Below are 13,514 nucleotides of genomic sequence, written 5' to 3' on the forward strand. Positions count from 1 at the left end.
AAAATTCTACAAAAACAACTCTTCATTTTTCCAGGCAAGTTATGCAATTTATTATAATTATTATTACGGTTACTGACAGGGGCTGAAGTTGTATATATGTTAATAACCGTAACTGTTATACAGCTGGAGCTATTAATTTCGTATCGGTACTCTCATATTTACGTGAATTTAAAAATTTGTGAACACCCAGAACGTATACCTACCTCTGAATGGTGCCCTCCAAAGCTAAAAAGTGATAACACTAATTTCCTTGTATGTCGCAGCTTCAAGAACAGCGACGGCTCGGAACGGGCCGAGGAGGGGGAGTTGACGGCGGACGGCTCTCCCGACGTGTCCGGCTCGTACACCAGGGTGTCGCCCAAGACGGGCGCCGTCTATGTCGTCACCTATCGCGCCGACAAGCACGGCTTCCACGTCATCAGCAGGCCGCTCGGAAAGGACCAGCCGGGAGAGGCGTACGCCAGGCTCCACAGGCGGCAATTCTGACCGCAACACCTGCTACAATCATACTAGGCACCGTGTCAGCGAGGTGGACATAGCGACGCAGCGAATTCGTCCACGCACTTCCTTCATCTAAACAAACCTGCAATCTGGCAATGCGAACTTCTTCAACATCTCTTATGTTCCGTTGTCACCAGAGGTCTTTGATAGCTGTCACAAAGGCAGTATACTGTAAACAGAGCAAACATGCGATCTCGGTATTGGAATGATAAGCGTACTGCTTGCTAGAGGTTCTTCGCTTACCGGAACAATACCCTTACAAAAATTATTTCTCTGTTTTTCACATCCGAACATCCCTCTGTCTTCTACGTCCAGCATATGGTAACTTTTCAAAACGAATAAATTACTGATTCGCACCGTTCAGAAAAGTCTAGAACCATACGATATTGCAGTTGTTAATTATTATCTTATCATTAGCGATAAACTCATCGTTCGAGATTTAAACTTGAGCGATTAATTTATTACTGAAAATAACTCTGTATTAGAAAAGTTGTTTTGAAATTCATCTGATTCTTTCCACGCCAGATCCATTTCTGTTTGAGGTCACAGAAATTTTGGCCGGACAATTTACTGGATACACTAAAAGCTAAATCAAGAGTCTCACCAACATAGAGGGCAGCCGGGTTAAAGTACAGAAGAATATGCACATTATAGCAATGGCTCTGAAATGCGCAGTGTGAAATAGATGAAAATTTAGAAAATGACCAGAAAAAGGTTCATTGTCTTTCTTGTCAGATTCAACAAATAAACGTGGATAAGACCTAGAAAAATAAGATAACAGCACTTACAGCAAAATTCTACTGATTCATGGTTATCGATCTCCATTTGACTGTTTATTATTTCTTGCTAGTGAGCATAATGCCCATCTGGGGAGGTACCCTCTCATACCTATCACACTCGAAAATTATTTTATTTAATTTTTCAGTGAGGACCCTTTGCAGCTATCGACATTTCTTCAAAAAACGAACATTGGACTGGATTTTTTACTCTTTCCTCTTTCAACAAATGTAGAAGTGTTTTTCTAAGAAGATATTACTTAAAATTCATCCATGAAAATACGTATGTGATACAGTTCCGCTTCACTTTCATACATAAATTAACCTCAAATGACAGCATATTTTCGGATGTACAGTCGATTAATGATGAGAAGTATCAGTTGATACCGCAAATTGAACTGATGGCACCTGTAAACTTCATTGTCTGCCTTTATCTAGCAGTCCATAACCGCAATATCGTATAATGCTGTGCATCATTATCCTATAATTAAACGAAAAAGTTTTTCTCTGTTTAGCCATACTCTACCATCTAAAATTGTTTACAACCTTCTATTGTGGACATTTTTCGTTACGCTTTATTAATCAGTATTGGATATGTATATTCTATTTTTGTTATGGATGTTACATTGACTAATTTATTAAGATAATAAATATTTGAATGTTGTTACAAAAAATGAAAAGAATTCGTAAATTCTAAGTTTAGTTATGCATCGGCCACATAAGAAATATGATACCTTTGATTTATCTCCCTGTTTGCGACCATGCATATGTATATACAGGTCTAAAATTAGTACTAAAAAAAGCGACTTTTCGCTGATACACTAACTGCTGATTATTTTTTGAACTTAAACATCTTGCGTTAGCCATGTTGTTGTTTGAGATACTTAGCATGGTAGAAGAACAGCGTATCTTTCTTAAAGTCGTTACTGATGCTTGTCCTCTTTCATCACAACAACTCAAAAGATTAAGGAGCTAACACACAGATAGGAAGTAGATTTATTCATCTCGAAGATCTACTGCAGACATTCATAAAAGAAACCTTGAAATCTAGCATATCGTAAGAAAATGTCATGTGACACACACTATTGTTCCAGAAAGAAATGCAAAAAAGCTCGCTAGGATCTGTCTGAAAGTATCAGAGTTCTACAGTGTTCCGACATCTCCACCATTAACGAAAGCGCAGTACATATTACAGAAAATGTAGCATCGCCACAGCCTTCACAAAAAGCAGCAGTAAACACAATACCGACATCCTTAACTTATTTAACTGGTTTGTAAGTCTGCAGGCATTCGTGGCAGTTGTCACTGAAACTAAACGTGAATACCGGAAGATCCTGAAGAAGATCCCTGCACAGAGATCGAAACGTCGATCGTATAGAAATAAATTAAAGATGAGGACGAAGCTATCTGACAAGCTAGAAACTTCTCCTTTCCATTTATACACTGTTATTGAATATTGTACGACACCTTGTAAATATAGCAGGATGCGAGTTTGCCTTCCCGAGACACAAGCAGCCATATGTAGCCTGGAGCCAGAGGCCTGGGAACACTTCTTAGGAGGTTCACTACGCCCTGCTGCATTTATGTATAGTAATCAGAAGTAGAGAATCGGGGACGCAGTTAAACTGCAAAAAAAAAAAAAAAAAAAAAAAAAAAAAAAAAAAAACGCTCTTCGAAGACAGAGTTGAAAAATGTATATGTCCCCTCCATATGGAGCTTGAAATTATCAGAAGGGGCTTAATTTGCTGTAACGAAGGAATGGTGTTAGTGGTTATCTCAGCCAGTGTTTGTGACTATTTTCTTGGGGAGTTCAAAACTAAGTTACACATGAAGTCATATTCTAAGACCATTGCAGAACAAGAGTGTACGTGTGTCCATGCTGCCATGCTGACACAATTTTGGCGCGATAAGATTCTTGTGGGCAAAAAGTCTAAATTGCATACAGATCCAATGTGATATTCTAATGGTATGTACACCAAATGCCAAATCGCATCCAACCGCAGTGAAATGATCCCGGCCGTTTGACGAACGCTTTATAGACTTGTGTGTTGCTGCTCGAAAAGGAAGAGACATGGTGACTGTTGAAAAAGCATGTCATGTATCTGTTTAAGCATTCAGTGTGGCATTCAGTAAATGTTACTAGATCAGCAAAAGCAATCTTTAACTTGCTTTTTGAAGTCCGTACCTTGGAGAAAAAGGTCGCTACTGAACAGCTGTGAAAACGATTGGCCGTATGAAGATCCAATCTGGCCACTCGCTAGGGGAGAGGTCGCTGACAGTGAAATACTTTAATATTAGCCTTCGTGAGAGAAATTTCGCCTCTAGGTCTGGAGTAAGGCACTCTAGCGTTTGTAGGAGATGGTGTAAGACTTTTCTTGTGAATACAAGCGGCAACTGGCTGTGAGAATCACAGCTGGTAACATCCTGCTATCGTCCAGCTCTGGCCATAGCGGCATATCGAAAATTCTAAAGAATGTAGTGCGTAGCTGCTGGTCACAAATCAAATCTCCATTGTGTACCACCTGGTAAACAGCACGCACTGATGCACTCTCTTCGTAGACCGCTTGGTAATGTTCCGTTTGTCCCAGATTAAAAACAAATTAAGTCTGAAAGATTTTCATTGATAAATGAGTAAATTAGTGTTTTTTTATTCCAGTCACGGTGACAAGAAGTTATTAATAGGGTCGTAATTGCAGTTTCTAAAGGGCAAGAAATAACGAGTCATTGTCCTAAACAGAATCCTTCATACAAATAAAAACTGATGTATTTACATTCCTTCGGCTGGTCACATAATCCCTTTTTTTATTAAATAATTTATTAAATTAAATAAAATTAAATAGTTTATTAAATAACTAAAATTGCAAATTCCACAATGAAATGCCATTTTATTAATAAATCTTCAGCGATAACGTCAAACAAAGGCCTTCTCCAAACCCATCGCTACGCAACTGGCACCGCGTATGGAACCACAATCATATTACAAAATCACATAATTAGCGTCAAAAATAGAGGCTTTAGTTGCCTAAGTGTTATCACCTCAACCGCTTCTGTTCTGACTGGCGCCAGAAACTTTGCCCTTCACTCACCTAGCTGACCTGCGCTGCCCACGTCGGAAGGAAACGAAAGAGTCACGAAAAGGGCAAGCCCTCCAATATGATACCAGGTAGGGGCAGATGAGATACCTCATTGTGAAACTACACATGCCGGCTGGAGTGGCCGAGCGGCTCTAGGCACTATAGTCTGGAACCGCGCGACCGCTACGGTTGCAGGTTCGAATCCTGCCTCGGGCATGGATGTGTGTGATGTCCTTAGGTTAGTTAGGTTTAAGTAGTTCTAAGTTCTAGGGAACTGATGACATCCGAAGTTAAGTCCCATAGTGCTCAGAGCCATTTTTGAAATTACACATTTCTAAACGTGCTCATTTATCTGATGGCACTACATAAATTTATTAATAGGTCAATGATTTCAATTTGTAATGTATCGTTCCTTTAGAAATCAGAAGTTACTTTTTCGGTGAACAATTATGTGACAAATACTAAATTTCTTTCAACAGCCTAAATGCTTACGGACACGAGAACAACAGTTGAGCAGACTATGGCAAAATTCGAGCAACAACTACATCCTGACATGTTTCGCAGTCTCAAGTGTCGTTCATAATGGAGACAGATAACACAGGAAAGATTACTATTCGAAATTCATTTATTTATTTAGCGTATGGCAAGTACAAATCACGTATGAAAAATCTAAAAGTACATAACACACAAAACAGTTACAATATCACAAACAAACATCTAGGTTAGAAATATAATCGATTGCACTGTTAGTCGCATCCATTAAGTCCCTTGTTGGCCCAGGGTAGGCCCTCAGAGGGCATTCTACCACGATATGGTGAATTGTCTGCCTGTCAGCGCCGCAGTCGCACTGTGGTGATGGCACTATGCTCCATTTGTACAAGGAGTCCGCACAACGGCCGTGGCTCGTCCTGATCCTGTTAAGGGTAGACCAGATTTTGCGGGGCAAGTCAAAGCCCCGAGGTCTGTTAGATGTTCCCAATAAGGTGTTAACCTGAGGCGGTGTCTTTTCTACTATTCGAAAAATATCATTGCAATCCCATTAGTATCTCTCCCTCGATGTTCACTCATCAGTGAAAACTTCAAGGGAGGCTTTCCGAACATATCTCATAATATGGAAACTGCTAAACTGGAAACAACAGACATTTCAGTATCTGGGGCAAATCATGAAGAGTGCGTGCGTAGTTCAGCCGAAAAGGGCCATCACCTCTTAGGACAATGGTTTAGATTCATGTTCCAGTCCAGCTGAGTTTCAATTTGTTCCGAAGCGTCAATACGATGTATACTTCGCTTGAGAGGGAAGGTAACATTTTGTAAATTCCACGAGAAACTACTGCGTTCATGAATGTCTTGTAACTTTGCTTAAAATATATACATCACAAACCAAGTTATGACAGCCACTGCAAAAATTATACCTCGGCAGGTTTGGTGACGTAACACTTATGGTAAACGTACAGTAATAAGTAAGAAGTAGAATATTTGTTTTTGTATTTTGAGAGAGCGTAAACTCTATAAAAACAGTGCACAAGTAAAAATAGTCACTCGGTTTCTGTTAACTCACTCTTCACCTAACGTTAACAGCTGAGGACTTTACCAGTAAGAGATCTCCTTCTAGCAACGTTCCTGTTCTGAAGAAAGATCGTCCGGCAGATGCACATAAACTAATGACGTCAATTTCCTACACATTCATGGAACATATTTTACGTCCATATAGTGTAACACGTTATTACATGGAGATCAATTCGGACTTTGAGAAACTGAGTTCGCTCTTTTATTAATCTGTGAGATCAATTGTTGGATAGCGACACACTGGTTCATTCACTGTTGCGGAGGGCGTTACATATTGCTGCAAGCTGTGACATTGTGAGCAGTACACTAGATTGACGAGTACCATACAGGCATTGTGAATGCACTGAGGACTTCCCAGAAATTCTTCACGGGAAGACATCATTAACTACGAAATTACACTCCTGGAAATTGAAATAAGAACACCGTGAATTCATTGTCCCAGGAAGGGGAAACTTTATTGACACATTCCTGGGGTCAGATACATCACATGATCACACTGACAGAACCACAGGCACATAGACACAGGCAACAGAGCATGCACAATGTCGGCACTAGTACAGTGTATATCCACCTTTCGCAGCAATGCAGGCTGCTATTCTCCCATGGAGACGATCGTAGAGATGCTGGATGTAGTCCTGTGGAACGGCTTGCCATGCCATTTCCACCTGGCGCCTCAGTTGGACCAGCGTTCGTGCTGGACGTGCAGACCGCGTGAGACGACGCTTCATCCAGTCCCAAACATGCTCAATGGGGGACAGATCCGGAGATCTTGCTGGCCAGGGTAGTTGACTTACACCTTCTAGAGCACGTTGGGTGGCACGGGATACATGCGGACGTGCATTGTCCTGTTGGAACAGCAAGTTCCCTTGCCGGTCTAGGAATGGTAGAACGATGGGTTCGATGACGGTTTGGATGTACCGTGCACTATTCAGTGTCCCCTCGACGATCACCAGTGGTGTACGGCCAGTGTAGGAGATCGCTCCCCACACCATGATGCCGGGTGTTGGCCCTGTGTGCCTCGGTCGTATGCAGTCCTGATTGTGGCGCTCACCTGCACGGCGCCAAACACGCATACGACCATCATTGGCACCAAGGCAGAAGCGACTCTCATCGCTGAAGACGACACGTCTCCATTCGTCCCTCCATTCACGCCTGTCGCGACACCACTGGAGGCGGGCTGCACGATGTTGGGGCGTGAGCGGAAGACGGCCTAACGGTGTGCGGGACCGTAGCCCAGCTTCATGGAGACGGTTGCGAATGGTCCTCGCCGATACCCCAGGAGCAACAGTGTCCCTAATTTGCTGGGAAGTGGCGGTGCGGTCCCCTACGGCACTGCGTAGGATCCTACGGTCTTGGCGTGCATCCGTGCGTCGCTGCGGTCCGGTCCCAGGTCGACGGGCACGTGCACCTTCCGCCGACCACTGGCGACAACATCGATGTACTGTGGAGACCTCACGCCCCACGTGTTGAGCAATTCGGCGGTACGTCCACCCGGCCTCCCGCATGCCCACTAAACGCCCTCGCTCAAAGCCCGCCAACTGCACATACGGTTCACGTCCACGCTGTCGCGGCATGCTACCAGTGTTAAAGACTGCGATGGAGCTCCGTATGCCACGGCAAACTGGCTGACACTGACGGCGGCGGTGCACAAATGCTGCGCAGCTAGCGCCATTCGACGGCCAACACCGCGGTTCCTGGTGTGTCCGCTGTGCCGTGCGTGTGATCATTGCTTGTACAGCCCTCTCGCAGTGTCCGGACCAAGTATGGTGGGTCTGACACACCGGTGTCAATGTGTTCTTTTTTCCATTTCCAGGAGTGTATCTTCATACTTACTTCAAGTTTTTGTTTTAGGGACGTTATTCTTCACGATATACATAAATGATCTAGTGCATGACGTTGGCAAAGCATCAGAATGATCGTGGATGTTGCTGTTGCGTATTGTGAAGGAAGGACCTCATGGGCTTTGGCGATCAACATTCACCATGAACAAATTTAACGTATCGTGCATAAGTGGCAGGACCAATTTTTGTTCCACTACGCTAGTGGCGATCAATCACAGAAAATATTGGCAACTATAAAGTATATAGGAGTGTTCATCTGAAGCCATCTGGAGTTAAACTACTACAAATAACTAGGTACTGGAGACGCTGATGCCCGACAGATTCATTGGAAAAATTCTAATTGTATATAATTCACTCACGAAGGCGGTAGCTTCGAAATATCGATCCGTTGTTCAGTACTTCATGTTGTGGGTGACCTGTACCATATAGAATTAATAGAGAAAATACAGAAGACCATAAAGAGAAGAGTGCGTTTCGCCATAGGTTTGACAACTAGGCCTAAGCTCAGGGAAATCTAAGAAAAGCTCAGCCGACGACAATGATAGAAGTGCAGTACTTCACGTATAGGTTAAGTGTTAAGACTGTATGAGCGTAGTTTTAAAGAACGGTCAAGCAAAATATTATTTCGTTCTACATACATCTCACGAAATTACCATAGCGCTATTGCCAGAGAAACTAGGGCTCAGATGGACACTTACCGACAATCATTCTTCAGGAAAGGAGGAAAATAATACTGGCACATAAAGTATCGTCAGGTTGTTCGTGGGCCACAGAGGTAGATGTAGTCATTTTATTCTATTTCGCAAGTGTTTAATTTCTCTCAGTTTTCTCGCCCAATCGTCCACCTTTGAAGCCAATATTTATGAAACCAATATTTATGAAATGTATTCACAGGCAGAAATTTTGTAACATGCACTAGTCAGATAGTACAGGAATGTCAAAATAGAACTGTCCCGCAGAATATTTCCTCCATCTTAAGACAGGCACCTTAACTTACATCATCCACGCACGTAGCGGATGATGGATGCTGGATATTTTAAGGTGCAGGAAATATTCTGCGGCCCAGTTCTATTTCTGCCAACCTGTGCATTATGCGAAGAGGAACGACAACACCCATGCAATGTGGAGGATGGTGTTATTATGTGTTCGGTTCTATTACGTGCACTAACAATTCTTTCATACTTGGCACTGGGTAATATTCCAATGACCTTCCGCAGTTAAGCACAGTGTGGCACAAGCTATCCAGGTGCCTTCACTAACAGCGGATTGTGACGCGCTGACACCTTGCTGTAGCTTCAGTATCTCTTTAAAGGTAGGGACTGAAGACAACTACATTTCTCTTTGGAACTCTTAATACGCGAACAGCGCGAGGCGATTGTTTAAGTAATGTTGCCTATCAAAACATGTTGAAACATTTATAATTTTCCGTTGAGTGCAAAAATATGGTGCAGTATGAAATGCCTAGGGAGTTTAGCTGTCAAACAATTTTAGTATTAAAAGTTCCTAGCAGATTAAAACTGTGTCCCGGACCGAGACTCGAATTCGGGCACCTTTGCCTTTCATGGACAAAGTTTTAATCTGGCAGGGAGTTTCAATCAGTGCACACTCCACTGCAGTGTGAAACTTTCATTCTGAGTTACGATATTCTTTAAAATTTCACAATGGCAGAATGTTAGAGGAGAATAAATTGTATTCAGAATTATAATTGTTGAATTCTGCTCAAATGTGGAGAAATTAACAGCTGTCAGTATTGATACTCCAGGGAGAACACCTCAAGGGGCGTTTCATGGAAGATTTCTGTAGGCTGTGATCATACCAATCATTTTGTTAACATTGAAATTTGCATTCGATTTGTGCCTAAGTGGGTGACTGAAAGGTTTATGTGTGCTCTTTGTCAGCTGTGTTGTGACTAACATTTTAGCAGTATATTTTGCTTGAGATTTGTTTGTTGGGAAGACATGTAATCATAGCAAAGAGTTAATAAAACGACATAAAAGTCGATGTTATAAGGAACCCGACATAAAATAATAAGGTAATGTATGAACTGCTGCCGGCCCGTATGGCCGAGCGGTTCTAGGCGCTACAGTCTGGAATCACGCGACTGCTACGGTCGCAGGTTCGAATCCTGCCTCGGGCATGGATGTGTGTGATGTCCTTATAGTTAGGTTTAAGTAGTTCTACGTTCTAGGGGACTGATGACCTCAGATGTTAAGTCCCATAGTGCTAAGAGCCATTATGAACTGCTGACCTTGTTTCCTACTCCCCACGTACATTCCTACTATTTTAAAGAATGATATACTTCACATTCAGCGCAACGAACTGCACATATATTTAAGTCGGCATACAGGTGTCTATCAGCTGCTGTGTTTCAAAGGCCGACTCCCTAAACTACACATTAGGCAGTTGACGTAGTCGACATAACGGAAGTAATTCATAATATAGCCACAGATTTCTTCTTCTTCTTTCGAATGGGCCTACTTTGTTCCACGATTGTTCAACTGTTCAACTGTTGGGCTTTGCCCAGTACTGTCGCATCCTCTGCCGATGTAACTCCTTTCTGTCTTCTGTCCAAGGGGTACGTTTCCTTCGGGACTTTTCTTGATATCTTCGGACTTCCTTTAGGGTATGTCTTACAGACTGCCTGTGCTGGATATCAGCTATTCCCAGCTCTTTAATGTCCTATTCAGTTTTCTTTAGCCAAGTGGTGCGATCCTTCTTGTTTTGCCAGACGGTGAATAGTCGGTTGGTCAATTTGTTTGGAAGCAATCTTGCATCATGGCTATAGGAATCTACCCTTCTTTTTCTTGCTCAGTCAGAGAGCATCTCGATTGTTCGTAGAGCTCCGAGTTATGTCACCTTCTGAATTTCCCTGCTTCTTCTACTGGGCCTAGGATCTTCCGGGAGGATTCTCCTCTCTCTGACTTCCAATTTCTCCATCACATCTCTCCGGTTCATGGAAGGACATTCCATGGCATACAGGGTACTGGTCGTATGACTGACGTATAGTGTTTAAGTTTCACGTTGCGTGACAGGCATTTTTTTGTTATAGGTGTTCACAGTCAGTCGACAGGCTAGTTCCAAATTGTTGACTCCCATGGATAATGACGTTTCTTCTGATATATTGGGTTCCGTCCATTCACCGAGATACTTAAACTCCTCAGTCCTTTTGATGTGAAGAACTCTGCTTTTCTCCAGGCAGTTTACCTGCATTGTAGACATTTCAAGAGAATCAGCAATCGGTGCTATGTCACCTGGAAAAGCCTGGCAATCTACAATCAGTCCGTTTTTACGGCCCAGGTAGACACCACTCTGAACTCTCAAATTGGTCAGTTCCTTGCGCCATTCTCTCAAATCTTTTCCAGGACACAGTTGAAGAGAAGTGGAGAGAGTCCATACCCTTGTCTCCCTCCAGTTTTTATCTCGCTTTCTGAGATCTCACCTCTAAATTTGACCTTGTAGTGGATGTTGGTCAAGGTTTCTGGAATGATTCCGCAGGTTTTGTTGTCTAGTCGTAGTTTCTGGAGTATTTTGGTAAGCGTTTCTCTATCAACGGAGTTCAAAGCCTTCTTAAAATTAACAGAGGTGACGACCACCTTGCGGTTTCTGGTCTTGGAGTATGCCAGTACAGCTTTAAGGTTGATGATCCGTTCAGCGCTGGCTCTTGTCTTCCTGAAGCCTCCCTGAAGCCTCCTTGATGTTCTCCCAGTTGACAATCCAGATGAAGAGAAGTGAAGAGAGATCATACTCTTGTCTCACTCCAGTTTTCATCCCGTTCTTACGTACTTCTTATTTTTAGATTTATTATTCTTTTTTTTTTATACTCAAACGTGTTCACGATTGTATTCCATAAGCATAAGCCTGTGCAAGTGCTTCGAATTGTAATTATGAAGGTAAATAAATTATCTGTACAGGCTGTTACTGTGAAATCGCCTCACCAGCACCTCAAAGCGCGTGCAGTAGGTGCCTGGGATACAGACTAAACATTTATTCATGTTCGCGTGAGGAGAATGGTGAAAGCTGACGAGTTTGACAAAGGGCAGGTCGTGACGGCCTCGCAGCTGGGAAGCAGTATCACGAAACTTGACTTTATTCTGTATTCACGTCCTGCCGTCTGTTAAATCATCACATGGAAAGAATTCCGGTGAAACGGTTTAAAGGCAAGAAGGCGTTGAGGTCTACCCTCTTGAAAAAGCCGGGTGTGTGAACGTCAGGAGTTTGTTCACAGTATAAAACAGAGCAGAGAAACTCTGTGTCGTAGCTGATAGCGACGTAAATTACTGATGAAGGCGTATGTACTTCGTAGTACTTCCTCATCGCAAATTGTTGCCAGGTAACACGGTACATTGTCTATGCTTTTCATGATCCAGTGACAGCACCAGCTGTGGATACAAATGGTTGAGAATGATATTTAGATGTCCAGGCGAAATTCTGTTCTACAGGGTGATTCCGTGATGACAAACAAACTTTCAAGGATGATAAAGAAGGGTAAATGTATGTGAGAGGTGAGGGGATTCCTGGTCCGGACACTAACGAGTCTAAAGTAGTAAGTGAAAATCGTTCTGATCTCTGACATCGGACCTCTTCTACTGCAAGCTCTTTGCTTTCTGTATTTTGGGAACAGTAAACGTCGGCACTAAAATGCACATCCTAAAAATTATGAACACTTGTTCAGTAGAAGACCCATGTTTCACAGTGTTAAAGATGAATAGTGCTCATAGCTCTGAAGGCGTACACATTAGAAATCGTGTTTACTGGACTTGTTTTTCTTGTTTGGTCCATACTACGTTGTCTCAAAATATAGAAAGCAAATAGCTTGTAGTAGAGGAGGTGTGACAAAGATTTTCACTTATACCTTCAGACTCGGTCGTCTCTGGACAAGGGTCCCTTACCTGAAATTGTTACATATACTATTCTTCATCAACCCTCCGAGAGAACATTGTTGTGTCGGCTGCTGTGGGGGTCAGCACAAATAAGGGAGGAGAGAGGTTCCGGGGGCCGGTAGCAGGAATCCAAAATTATCTGTACATTAAACTTTAAGATTGATATAATACTTAATTCCTGGGCAAGTACTGGACTCTCTATTGTAACACCCAGAAGGCAGGCTGTGTAACGTCTTCCTGTTAGTGATGTTCTCGATGTCTGCCACCGAGCTGGTCCGACCAGCGGCGGGCGGCTGGTTTAATCAGCGTTGACAGGGGGCGTTCAATTCCGTCCTCCTGGAGACGTGGCGCTGCCCGCTCTTTCCACTGACCCGCGGGTCAGCGCCTTTTTGACGCCTTTTCGTGGCGCTGCGCTAGTCGGTGTGCAGTCGATGCTTTATTACTTCACATTCCTCCTACCCCATCCTCCTCCCCCCCGCTTCCACAAAGTCCCGCACCGTTGACGTGTGGGAATTACGAAGGAGCGTCCTCTGTCAAAAGCACAGGCTTAGCGGGATCGAAATGAACAAAGCATCTTTAAATCAACAAGACATTTTGAAACTTCCAGAATGAGATTTTCACTCTGCAGCGGAGTGGGCGCTGATATGAAACTTCCTGGCAGATTAAAACTGTGTGCCCGACCGAGACTCGAACTCGGGACCTTTGCCTTTCGCGGGCAAGTGCTCTACCAACTGAGCTACCGAAGCACGACTCACGCCCAGTCTCACAGCTTTACTTCTGCCAGTATCTCGTCTCCTACCTTCCAAACTTTACAGAAGCTCTCCTGCGATCCTTTCAGAACTAGCACTCCTGAAAGAAAGGATATTGCAGAGACAT

At 43.2% G+C, this 13,514-nt stretch overlaps 1 protein-coding gene across 1 annotated transcript in view; it reads left to right on the forward strand.

Moving 5' to 3' along the window:
* Positions 1-861, forward strand: part of LOC124545285 (endocuticle structural glycoprotein SgAbd-5-like) — a 54,028-nt gene extending 53,167 nt beyond the window's left edge. The window contains exon 3 of the mRNA XM_047124169.1: positions 264-861. Coding sequence (XP_046980125.1) covers positions 264-486 — 223 coding nt within the window. The 3' untranslated portion in view covers positions 487-861. The remainder of the gene's footprint in view (positions 1-263) is intronic.
* The last annotated feature ends 12,653 nt before the right edge of the window (positions 862-13,514 follow it).

The sequence above is a fragment of the Schistocerca americana genome, chromosome 8, assembly GCF_021461395.2.
Source record: "Schistocerca americana isolate TAMUIC-IGC-003095 chromosome 8, iqSchAmer2.1, whole genome shotgun sequence".
NCBI lineage: Eukaryota > Metazoa > Arthropoda > Insecta > Orthoptera > Acrididae > Schistocerca > Schistocerca americana.